The sequence below is a fragment of the Pseudopipra pipra genome, chromosome 17 (genome assembly GCF_036250125.1).
Source record: "Pseudopipra pipra isolate bDixPip1 chromosome 17, bDixPip1.hap1, whole genome shotgun sequence".
Taxonomy (NCBI): domain Eukaryota; kingdom Metazoa; phylum Chordata; class Aves; order Passeriformes; family Pipridae; genus Pseudopipra; species Pseudopipra pipra.
The window spans coordinates 6,916,070-6,929,023 of record NC_087565.1 but is presented as its reverse complement, the minus strand read 5'-3'; the positions used below and the strand labels follow the sequence as shown (position 1 = coordinate 6,929,023).

The 12,954-nt window shown below is 43.2% G+C and overlaps 1 protein-coding gene across 1 annotated transcript; it reads left to right on the top strand.

The window, feature by feature from the left end:
• Positions 1-2,545: 2,545 nt before the first annotated feature.
• Positions 2,546-12,657, top strand: CDH26 (cadherin 26). Its single transcript, XM_064674483.1, is given in 15 exon segments — positions 2,546-2,550; positions 3,256-3,388; positions 3,473-3,595; positions 4,047-4,208; positions 5,399-5,546; positions 6,152-6,318; positions 6,483-6,611; positions 7,622-7,807; positions 7,970-8,238; positions 8,361-8,503; positions 8,676-8,909; positions 9,378-9,605; positions 10,209-10,333; positions 11,676-11,759; positions 12,448-12,657. Coding segments are annotated over 15 exon segments (2,346 nt in total).
• Positions 12,658-12,954: the final 297 nt, after the last annotated feature.

Below are 12,954 nucleotides of genomic sequence, written 5' to 3'. Positions count from 1 at the left end.
AAGTATTTCTACTCCACCTGGCAGTCACTTCTGTCTTGGCTGTGTTAAGGTGCAAATAATAGGAAAAACTTACTTCATCACATCCATACCTTTTTTTAAATGCACTAATGAGTAAGTTTAACATTTTCTGTTACAATCTGCAGGACACAGAACATGATCCAAAGAGCAGCAAAGCCGTGGGTGGATTCATGCAGAGAATCACATTCTGATATTTCTAATATCCATGGATATGTATAACTTAATTTCACACACTGTTCATGTGTTCAGTTGAGATTCATCAAGAGGAAAATGAAGGGAGAGAGACTGAAAGGGGGGAAAATGGCATTACCTGTTGCTCAAAAATCCCTTTGCATTGCTGTTCCTGTCATCTTTATATTAAGCTTTACAAAACCCCACTGTGACATACCACACAAGAATTGTACAAGCACAACAGTCTTGCTATTTGAGATTTTCCTGATGTCTGACCCATCCAGTCCTGCACTGCTGGTTAAGCCTGTTACAGGTATCTGTGAGTCTCAGAAGATCCCTGCCTGCCTTCCTCCCCACACTCACTGCTGCTCAAAACACTGGGGCTTATTTGACACGTATTTTTTCTTGCCTGAACAGCAGATCAGTTCTTTTTTAAGTCTTCCTTTCACGCCTTCCAGAATATTATATTTTTCCAGTTCTAAAAGAGAATACACAATATGCCCAGTAAAAGCAACACAGGAGAATAGAAAATGCTGTAAGAGCTATTTCCAAAGCCAGGACCTTCCCCATACTCTCTGCCACTCTCTGTCTTCTTTCTACGTGATTTTACAAGACTTAATTTTTAATTTCCTGCTTCTTTATGTAGTTTTATGTGGAAGGTATTTTTCACCCCCTGGGTGGGAAGTTCAGCCTCAGGTACACAGCTTCACCCTGGTGTGATGGCTTTTCAGCACAACAGGACACTGGTGGTGGTTATCTCAGCTTTCAAATAAGCTGCTCTTGTTTCAAAATCTGAGGTCACAGAAACTCCTGGGCGTGGCAGATAAAACCAGCTTCCATTGAATGTAAAGCTCCTGTTTACTCTCTGCAGATAACTGAGAAGTTCTTAGGAAATGGCAAAACAAGACACATGTTTACCTTTACTGCAGCCGTGGCCCATTTACTGGGTGTGGAAGTGGCAGCTGCAAACTGACTGAAGGGAACCAACACCACGGGAGGGTTGAGCTTTTCTTTTGGTCCAGTCTTACAGAAACAACAATTCATCTTCTTTCACCTTGTGGGACGAGGCGGAAACGCTCCCAGGCCTCTGGGGCAGCTCCCAGGGCTGGTTTAAAAGCTTTGGGCTGTGGGAGCCGTCACACAACGTTCCACAGACCCGGCTCTGCTGGACCTGGGTGCTCCCACCTCCCACAGCACGACCTTCCCAGGCTCCCCGTGGTCCCACTGCTCCCCATGGAGCTGCTCCTCATCCTGCTGCTCCTGCAGGTGGGTGGGGGTGGGAGTGTGGGGAGGGATCTGGTTGCATGGCGGGTATGGAGCGAGGATGGAGCCAGGATCTTGTCAGGGCAGAAAATGGACACTGAACATTCCACATAATAATGAGGCAGGACTTTACTGTGTGGGTGACTGAGCATTGGAACAGGCTGCCCAGAGAGGTGATGGAGTCTCCTTTCCTGGAGATACTCTGGACACAATCCTGAGTAAGCAGCAAGCCTGACAGAGTTCCAGAAGCATTTGGACAATACTCTCAGGCACGTGGTGTGATTCTTGAGGATGGTCCTTTGCAGGGATAAGAGTTGGACTCGATGGTCCTTGTGGGTCCCTTCCAACTCAGCATATTCTGTGATTCCTTGAATGTGCTTGAGGGGACCTGCTTGAGCAAGGAGGCTGAACTAGATGACCTCCAGTGGTTCCTTCCAACCTTAACCACTCTGTGTGATTGGGATTCTGTTTGTCCTCATGTGGTGCCTCCAAGACAGGCGGCTGCTCTGTCCCAGGAACTGGGTTCGGGTCTCCAGGGAGGGGGTTTCCAGGGGTGGGGACCCTCTGCTCCTCCTGCTTTGGCTACCAGAGCACTCACAGCTGGCTGAGCACACTGGTGCCCAGTGGTGACCCTGCTGTGTTAATCATCCCTCCAGTAATTCAGTGGCATTTCCATGAGTCTTTCTGTGGGTTTTGTGGTCCTGTCCTGGGTTGTTCCTTTCTAGCAGTGCCTGTGGCTGGAGTGGATAAAGCACTGCCCTGAGCCGTTGCTGTGCAGGAGCACACAGAGGAGGGGGAGAGGCCATAAAATACACACTTAAAACTTCCAAAATATTTAAAAGTGCTGCATGTACCCAAAGGGTAAAACAGCTTCTTCAGGGGTTCCAGCAGAGCTGAACCGGGAGCAAAGCTAATAAAGATGACTTGCAAGTGCTGAGTTGAAGCCTTGCCTGCTGTTTTTACATCACAGAGCTTTTCCCTGGATATACAACAGCTTCTGAGTAACTCCAAGGCATTACTGGTGATCCCTGCTTCTTGGCAGGTGTATAACCATGGCAAGTTTAGAAGTATTTTGTTTCTTCAGAAATAAGTCATGGGGTAAAGGCCTGATCTTCACCCAAGTCTGGGCAGGCAGAGACCTGTTCCATTTTTGGAAACAATTGATGGGATAAGTCATAAACCCCAAGAGTTCTGAAGAAAAAGAGAAGTGTCTGAGTTACCTGTGAGCTAAGGGCATTAGTGTAATTTGAGCATGGTCATGGTCCTTTGAGGTGAAAGACTGCCAGGATAAAGTGTTTGAAGCTGGTGCAGGAAGCTTGTGCTTATGAAAGGGCAAATCCTGCTGATGTGGGTGTAATCGCCATTCTCACTAATTTATTTTACTCATCTGGATCAGAGACTTCTGTGCAGTGTTCACCTTCTGGTAAATCAGCTGGTTGGAACACCTTGAGTCACATCTGAGACCCTGAAATACTCCCCAGACTTAACTCTTTTTTCCAGAAGTAGGTTTAAGTCCTGTCAATACCAGATAACTTCTAAAGGAGCCCAAGACACAGAGACAGGGTTATTAAAGAGTAGAGATACTTGGTTTGAGAAAAGCCATAGAGATGATGCCATGGACTGGTGTCTGCATGGATGAAGTGATTTTATGTTTCTGGCACTGGCCTCACCTGACCAGAGGAATTACATCCCAGCTCTCATGTGATTCATTTGGAATGGGATAGATGACATTTGTGGAGTTTCCAGGGTTAGATACAATTCAATACAGTACTGTCAAAACTGGATCAATATGTTTCTGTGAAGGCAAACTCCTCCTACACAACGTATCAGTGTTTCTCACAATCACTTTTCTCACAAGGTTACTGCTGCCAACAGTTTTTCTCATGAAATTGAAAATTCCAGTTTAGGACAGGCCACCCAAGGGAAGAGCATTCAGGTTTGTGGTCAATATTATATAATAACAGCCACACAATGGCTGATGGGTGAACAGGGGCACTGAACACATTTCTTTATCCAACAGTGGGTGGTTTCTTATGAGCTGGACAGTCTGCGTCCTCTCCAGCGCACAAAAAGGACCTGGGTTATCACCACCATTGATGTTCAAGAGGAGGACAAAGGACCATTCCCCAAATATGCTGGACAGGTACAACCTCTTAGGAAAAATTCTTCTTGAATAGTCATTACTTACTCAGCACAGGTTGTATAATAAAATACCACAGGGAGCAGAGGGCAAGAATTGTGCATTAAATGGCAACTTTTTCAAAAGCTGCCTTGTTCAAAGTTGTCTTATTTGCACCGAGTTGGGTAGAACTGGGAGGTGGCAGGGGTGTACTGCTCCTTCCCATGGGAAGCTGCAGGGACACTCAGGGGAAAGAACATTATGGAAAGGGAGGGGTGAGAGGATCATGGCCCAGAGCTGTGCAGAGTGGTGGTGCTGCAGCCCAGAAAGCTGTTGGGCTGGGTGAGACCAAGCCTGCAAGCAAGGCCCATCTGCAAAGAGAAGGTGGGCACAAAGAGGACCGGGCCTAAGTATTTTATATTTCTGTTCCATCTTCCCTGCTCACATTGTGTTGTTCTACTTCTCTTTTCAAAAGCTGTTCAATAAAAAATCATTTAATACATCACTAAAATATTTAATCAGTGGACCTGGGGTAGATGAACCCCCAGAGGTTGGATTGTTTTCCATAGAAGATGATGTGAATGGACACGTGTATGTGCATCGCACCATCGACAGGGAGAAGACCCCAACTTTTCTGGTAATGCACTTTAAACTGTTTGCAAAGGTTAATTGATTTTTCATGATTAAATCCTTCACAAGTATAAGACACACCTGTGTTAATATTGTGTGTTTTTATAACCTCCTTTTCTTATCTTGAACCTATAAATAAGTGCTAAATTGATTGGCTCAGCAGAGACCAGTAACCTCCTCATCACTCATGATTCTAAATCTCTTTTTTTGAACATACATGAATATCCATACACTTCTTTTCTGTTTTCTTTTTGGTATGACCCTTGATCATAACCTAAAACTTTAGAGGCTGTCCTGAAATTCAAAGTATGTTACAGCTATATGGCCAGAACACTGAGTTTTAAACACAGAACCTCCTGGTCAGGAGGATGCAAACAAAAAAAATCTAAATAATCCTGGAGGAGCTGCAAAGATGTATTGCTGTAACTTTACATAAGAGGAAGCATATGTTTCTCCTTGAAAAGCAGAAAAGTGTTCATAAGCAGTAACTGTAATGAAAGAAATGTGGTAGTGTGATGAATGAAATATGTGAGTGTGGGTTTGTTTTCCTCTTGCAAAGAAATTTTTCAGTTGTGATCTCCTTATGTTTATTCTGTGGTGATCCCTATTGGTGTCTCTGTGCATTAACTGTACCCAAATCATAGCTTTTCATGTAGTTTTCAGTGCAAGGTCTTACCTTTCATAATGAAAAGATAAATTCTGGAGAGCTTTGTAATCCCCCTCACTGCACAAGACTGTTCCAGGGCTGGGTTTTAAAGCAGAACTAAGTTTAGCAAAGGAGGATTCAGTCTTCAGAGTTGAATCCCCTGCACATCCATGGATATGGAGCCAAAATATCCTAGAAATGCAGCAGAAGAAAACCGAATGCACTCCTTAAATAAATACTGCAGAACTGGGAAGCAAAGGTGAAAACCTTCTTCTGTCTGGCCCCGAGGATATTTATGTATTTTATATTAGGCAGGCATTTTCAATAATCCAGATTCTGCTCCTCTTCTTTTACTTTAAAAAGTATTCTTTGATGCCCAGGATGATCATTATGAATCTGCTATCTTTGTAAGGTGAAATAATGACTTAAGCATGTGCCTGAAAGCCCAAAATTTGACTGAAGCAGCTTCAAAATTGCAAGTCTTTTGTTCTGTTTGATATCTGAACGGTGCTGTTCAGCCCATTCTGATATCTGGGTTGCTGCACCTGTAGATACGTTTCGATATTGAGGACAGAGAGACTGGGGAGCCATTGGACCGCCCTTTATTTTTCAAGATAAACATCGAAGATATTAATGACAATGCACCTGAGTTTTCCAAGGAGGAATATAGCATTACAATAGGAGAGGACCACAGGAAAGGTAAGTGCTTTCCAAACAAGGGGTACTGCTCCCTTCTTAATTCCTTCATCGTTTTTATCCCTTTCTTACTAAATCTGTTCTTCTCCCTATTTTTATTTAAACACTCCTGGATTTAGGGACTACCTCTATGTTTTACCCTCGTGTCTGATTAACCTCAGTGTACATTAGCATAATGTTGGAGACATTCTGGAAAAACTCCCAAGGTATTTCTTCTTATCTACAAGCCAAGATGTTGGCAGGTTGATCTGAACTGTGGATCTGGAACCTGCACATGCCCTTTGCCTCACAGAAGGTGGTCAGACACTGTTAAGAAATACAAAGACTTTGGGTGTGTAGTGGGCATGGTGTCAAATCCTCAGAAGTTGGCATAATAAAACTAATTATTTTTTTTATAAAATAAAATCAGGAGTGTGGCACTAAGTGTTTGAGGTGGATTTGCCACCCAAATGAAATAGTAGGGGCCAGAGTCTTTTCAGGGATAACCACAGCCACAGGAGAAGTTACAGGTTGTCCTAGGACTTGTGTGTTTAAGAGCCTGCACACAGGCCTGAAAAACTCCATGCTGAGATTAAAGACTTTTTTAATATCTGGATTTTTCTTCCTAGATGAGCCAGTTTTCCAAGTCACAGCCTTGGACAAAGATGAAGTCGGCACTGCAAATTCCCAGGTGTCCTATTCTATAAGTATGCAAATGCCCACTCCAGATGGATTCACATTTAGTATTGATCCTAGCACAGGATCAATACTTCTGTCAGGATGCCTGGATTATCAGGTGATGTATATTTGGCAGTTTCTCATAATTTAATGCATGATATGTGTTCATTACACGGGTACCAGGTATAAGGAGAAGTCACATCCAGCTTTGTAGCTGTGACTGGCAAAATGTGGGAACTGCTTCTGCACTGATTTTGGAATCTCCTTGTTTCTGTTTTTCAGACTGCCAGCTCTTTCAAACTTTTGGTTAAAGCCAGTGACCAGGGAAGTCCCCAGCTCTCATCTAGTGCAACAGTGAATGTAGCTGTTGAAGATGCAAACAACCACCTCCCCGTGTTTACTAGTGACAGGGTAAGGAAAAACATCACTCCTTCACTGAGCCTTTCTAAATACATTTCAGTCCTTCAAACTGCTAAATGCACTCAGCAGTGGAAATGGGAACTCTCAGACACTTGCAGCATTAGGCCAAAACATGTGCAAATAAGATTTATGTGTCAGAAGAAATATCGCTTAAAATGTGGGCAGTACAAACTTCCAGTTTTCTGTGTGTGGCACCAGAAGGTTTTGTCTCACTGGTAGCAGAAGGAAGGTGACAGACTAGCTTAGTCTAACATCTGGGAAGGTAAGGTGCTGGTTGTCCAGAGAAGTGGTGGATTCCCCATCTCTGGAAGTGCTCAAGACCAGGCTGGGGCTTTGAACAACCTGGTCTAGTGGAAGGTGTCCCTGCCCATGGCCAGGGATGGGAACTAGATGGCATTTAAGGTCCCTTTCAACTCAAACCATTCTATAATTACAATCTACTCTATTTTACAATCCACTAAATTAACTATCCCAGCCAAAACCAGCCCTTGCATGCAGAGTGCTGAGTCATGGCAAGCCCTGGAATGTGTAAATATTTGGAGTTGTAGATGGTAAGAATGGATACCAGGTTACAACAGTGTGTACAGAGTCACCTACAAAAGCAAAAATGTGTTCATCGGCTTGTTACCATAGTAGGTCTCCTACCCTCAGAGTGCTGTTTGGAAGAGCTGAGGGAACAAAATTAAATAATCTGCAAAACCAAGAAGTCTGTGCTTCATCAGCATTAACTCCAGTCTAGTAAAATTCTGGGCCTTCTCACAGTCTGAACTTTCAGCTCTCAACCAGTGACCAATTTATATTAAGAAATAAAGATGAACAAATCACATTTTGTTACGATCTCATAACTCCTTAGGTGATTTCATTGGCATTTCTCAGCCTGTCTTTGGAGTCCTAGTTAGGCAAGCTGGTGGCAACATTGCACCATCAAAAGCTTAAGCCATTGTGAAGAGATTACCCAAAATAAGTAAATAAATATCCATATTTTCTTGTTTTCCTCCCAGTATCAGCTACAGGTTTCAGCAGGACAAGAACATCCAGCTGTATTACGGCTCCAAGTGCAAGACAAAGACTCTCCCAACACTCCAGCTTGGAGAGCAAAATATAGAGTAGCAAAGGGCAATGAGAAGGAACAGTTTGCCATTGAGACAGATCCAGACACAAATGAGGGCATTTTGAGTATTATCAAGGTAAGGAGCAGTGACATGGCAACATGTTGTGTGGCCAGTCTGATTATGAGAGCAGTAACTCAGTGTTTTAGCTGAGCCTCACCTCTGAGTTCCAGGTAACCTGCAGTGAGTGCTGAGCCAAAGGTGAGAAATGCTAATCACACTTTTGTCTGTGGTTTTCAGCCTCTCAACTATGAAAGCGACTCTGAGATGAGACTTGTCATTTCTGTAGCAAATGAAGAACCTTTCTTCATGTGTAAAAATGGCATTGTGATGACCTCAAACCTGGAATCCACCAACACAACGGTGAACATCAAGGTCATACAGTCACAACGTGCTCCTAAGTTCCATCCTCCTCTACTTATTGTCCAAAAAGAAGATTCAATGAAGCCTGGGAGGGTATTTAGAAAGTATTCTGCCACATATCCAGATGATGTGCCAACTAAGATAAAGTAAGTGGAGATGTTCTAATTCTCAGAATAAGAAAAAGTTTAGGAATTTAAAGAGGTTTTCAAGTTTAGTACCCAAAATCCATTGAAAATCAAAACTTGTAATTTTCCCCTTTCCTGTTCAGATATGAACTAATCCATGACCCAGATAGTTGGCTGAGTGTGGATGAGAATTCTGGAGTTCTTACTGTGGCAAAAGACTTTGATGAAGGATCCCCTTTTGTGAACAACAGCCTGTACACCATTATTGTTCAAGCTACTGCTCAGGGTAAGCAGCCGGTCAGAAAACAGCCCAGCAGCATTTGGATAATAGAACACCCTGATGTTTAAAACTTGTGTTATGTGTGACTAGCTGGATAAACCAGAGAGACCCTGCCAATGAATGGTGTTTGTCAGTGCCCAGTTGTGAGGGGTTTTCTGTTTCCTTTGCTCCTGTCCAGGCTTTCCACCACAGACTGGCACTGGCACAATCCTGCTTTACTTGTCTGACATTAACGACCGTATGCCATCGTTACTGGCTCCCTCTTTGGATGTGTGTGACAAAGAAAAAGGGACACCTCTCATTGTACAGGCTAAACCTGCTCTGGTCCATGCACATTGGGGGCCATTTACATTTGAGCTGGATGAGGACTTGGAAGATGTGAAGCGTAACTGGACTTTAGGAAGGAACTTTGGTAAGTTCTTCCTTTCATGTCCCTCATGAGAAGTCTGTTGCCAGTTGTGTACCCTCTATTACTTCACTGCCTCTTACTTTTATAGTTTGTCACTGATGAGTTTCAATGAGACTGAAAGGATGTGGAAGAGCAGCTTTCAAAATATGAAGTTGCAACAATTTGAAAAAAATTACATTAGTCTTTCTCTCTGCTGAGGACAGGACCAGAAGCAATGAGCAGAAAGGGGGGTAGGAAGCTGAGGAACTACTGCATTTGATTAATTACCTAATGAATTCTGAGGTTATCAGGGCAGCTGTGCCAGAATGCAGCAAGGCTGGGACAGTTCTCTGCCCAGAAGGGTCAGTGAGGTGATAAAGTATCTTAAGTTGGGGTGTGAATGAGTTTCCCTTTGATTATCGACAGAAGGGACTGTAGAATATCAGACTTCTTTCTATGAGTCTTGAAATAATTTGCTTGTCTTCTTTTTAGGGCAGTCAGTTGAACTTTTGATGTTAAGAAGCCTCCCACAAGGCAGCTACTTGGTGCCCATCATTATTCAGGACAGGCAAGGGTTTTCTACAAGGCAGAAGCAGCACATTAGGCTCTGCTTTTGTCCAGATGGACATACATGTAAAGATTCACCAGATCCACAAGCAGTGGTGGGGCTTGGAGGCAGTGCCATTGCAATAATAATGATGGCTTTCTTATTAATAGTGGGTAAGTAACTTATGTGTGCAGATTATCTGTCATCTGCCCATTGGGTCTCATGCAATTGCAGCTCATGAACTAAAATCTACTACAATTATGATTATAGATTGTCTAGATGGTGACTGGAAAATGCAAATTGTCATTAAGCTGAACTCTATAGTGCAACAAAGTAAATAGTCTTGTTTGCATTGAATAAAATTCAATACTTGACTTTTTTGACATTAACTGTGTACTGCCAAACTGGAATTAATGAATTCCTCTCATGGGGTTACACTTGTTCTAGAGCTGTAGCAGCTCATATTGGTTAATGCTGGAGAGATGAACTATGGATTCTTTATGAAGGCAAATGAATGGATTATCTGAGCACTATTGCTCTGGTTACCTGGGTGACCTATTCTCTCTGCTGCTCAGGGCAGTGCTCTGTGCAAACAGCAGCTTGCCTGTTTGTAGAGGCTCCCTGCTCCAGCCAAGCATTCCCTCTGCACAGCTGCTCTGCTGGAGATTCCTGAGGGAGCTCCTTTGGCACTGGGCTGTGTCCCTCACCAATCCATGTGTTGAGCCATACCCATCTGCCCACAATGCCCATTTCCTTTCCCTTCCTTGTTTACACAGTTTCCAACATTCTGCTTTGCTGGTGTCTCGGGTCAGGGGCTAAAAGCAAAGCTGTTGTTCCACCTCAGGAAGGTGAACAGACTTTAATCAGCTATAATGAAGAGAGAAGAAGTTCTTTTTCTGAGGTAAGTGAAAAAGCATATATTCACATTACCCCACCAGTGCTGTGTGGCTGAACCTGCAACTAATCATCTCTGAAATTATGTTTCCTCTGGTTTTGGAATTGAGCAAAATAAAGGGGTTTTGCCACTAAGCATATCTGGGGAGTGGTGTTCTACATGGACTGGATAATGCCACTCTGGGGACAGACTTATTACCACTCCTGCCTTTTTTCAGTATCAGCAGGACCTTCCCAGGTGCCTCATCCTGCTGGTGAATCCAGTAGATGGGAAGCACAGTATCTCTTGTCACACTAACACACACAGAGCAGTGTGTTCAACGAGGGACTAAATGGGAGTGAAAAATGGAATAGTCTGCAAAAGTGTGATCCTTGCCAGCCCAGTTCAGTTCCTTATTAACACCAGCCCTCTCCCTGTGTGCAGGCTAAGCTGGATATTGCACAACATGCTGCTCCAACACCTGTGTCTGTGGAGGCTGGAAAAGAAGGGATTGCTGAGGTAACTGCCTGGTTCCTGATGTAAATGCCCTTTTTTATACCACAGACATTGGTATCCCAAGAAAGAGGTCTGGTATTATTAACAGTAGGAAGAGTAATACAATGTCATTCAATTAGAAAATAAAGAAGTGTAATTTCTTCCAAAATTTTTGTCACAGTACCTGAATTGATATGCACAAAATTTTATTCTGTCAAAAACATGCTGGTCAACAACTTCTACCTAACATACTGTAAAAGTGTGGGCAGGATTTATGAGTATTTTTGTGACTGTAAGATGTACTTCTGGGGTTTGAAGACTTCTGAGTTTTTTACTGTGGATTTTTGTATTATATTATCTTTTTATTGTAAAGAATACCAGAAAGAAAATTATGGTCTACATCAGTAGGTGATTGCCATGTGTTTTGTTTGTAAGTACATAGGGATCACAAAGAGACTCTAAGAACAATCTGTGTCTTACAGCAGGCAAAGAAAATGTAAAATAGTCTTTTTTATATATGTGAGAACCCAATTCCTCAATCCTTCAGATCATAGTTAGGAGCTAGGATTCCCCATGTGATTTGAGGTGATGTTTGGTGCCATTAAGGAAAAGGAAATTATAAATTTAGAGGGAGAAAGAGGTTTAATTACTGCAGATGATGAAGAATGCTGACAGTTGGTGACTCCATGTATGCATGGAGAATGTATTCACAAGGAGAAACAGTTCCTGAACAGAATAAGCTGCAATTTAACTGAAGAAGGCAGCACAAGAGGTGCAGCAGAGAGAAAGATAATTGAACTTATTTGCATCTGAAAAAAATATTAGGAGGTGATTTTATGCAGATCAAACCTCAGATCCTGTGTCTGTCTTCCAGAACTGCCTTTTCACTGATTACGAGATATTCCAAGCAAGACACCTGGGTTACCTCATACAGAGAGTGGAAAAAACACTGGGTTGGGTAAGAAATGAATGTTGAACTCCTCCTGTGTCAGGTTGGCTTTTAAGCACAGGAGAAAAGGCTTTCTAACCTGGACAGCTGCCCTGGCTTCAGCTGCTCTCAGCCCACACCTCAGAAGCATCGAAAGCAAGGGATGTATTTGATGGGAAAACATTCAAGGCTCTTCCTTGTTGAAAATATCTTGTGTCTCAGACTTCTGGCTCCTTCTGGCTGGTCACCAGCAGTTACTGCAAGGCTGGGATCCATCACCTTTAAAAGCTCTTTAGGATGGAGAAGTGGGGCTAAAATGCTTTCTCTGGCAGGGTTAAAGTTTGGTTGCCTGCTCTTGCACTTCTGTGCCATCAGGGAAATTCTAATTCCTCTTGCCATGCCCTGTGTGAGCCCTGCATGCTCACAGACCTGCCCTTCCTGCCTCCATGCCACAGCAGTCAGGTTCCCTCGGCAGCTCTCTGGTGCAGGGCAGATCCAATGCCCTTTTCTGCCTCGTTTGTACCCTGGGGGAAGTTCAGGCTCTGGAGCTTATTCAGCTGAGAGTTTTGTAAAGCTTTTCCTTGTCAGAGGAAGGGTCATACTCTTCCCTGTAACTTCCTGGCTCACCTGTCTGATTTGCATGCCATGAATTCCTTTAATTTTTAAAAGGGCAGTAGGATCTTCTGTGATGACTTGCTTTGTTTGTTCCCTTCTTTAGAAACTGTATTACCAAACCACACTAGAAGATTCCAGGGACATTGATGAACCTTGCAGATACTCTGAGGAAGGAGAACTAGAGCAAAGTGACTCCCCCTGCTCTCTCTCCATTGGCAGTGAAGACTTGCCTGTTGATTTTTTGAACACTCTGGGACCAGGGTTTTCTACTCTGGAAGAAATCTGCCAGGAGAGATCTACATAATTCAATTAATTTCAGAATAATGTGACTACTTTATGGTGTTGCAAAGGCTTCTGGCAGGAGCACTGACAATTTCAGAAAAAAGAACCATCTGTCCTTGAAAAGCTTTGCAGTGTGTTTGCACCACGAGGACCTGGCCTTTTATTCCTCCTGCCTGCACTGTCTGCACAAGGGCAGCCAAGAACATGACGTGTCTGGAGGGTTCACTCTACTCTGCAGAGATGATGGAAGGATTTTGGCATATTTGTGCAGACTTGCACAAATAGAAGAACTGATATTAAGGATCCTCAATTTAGTATGCAAAGGAAA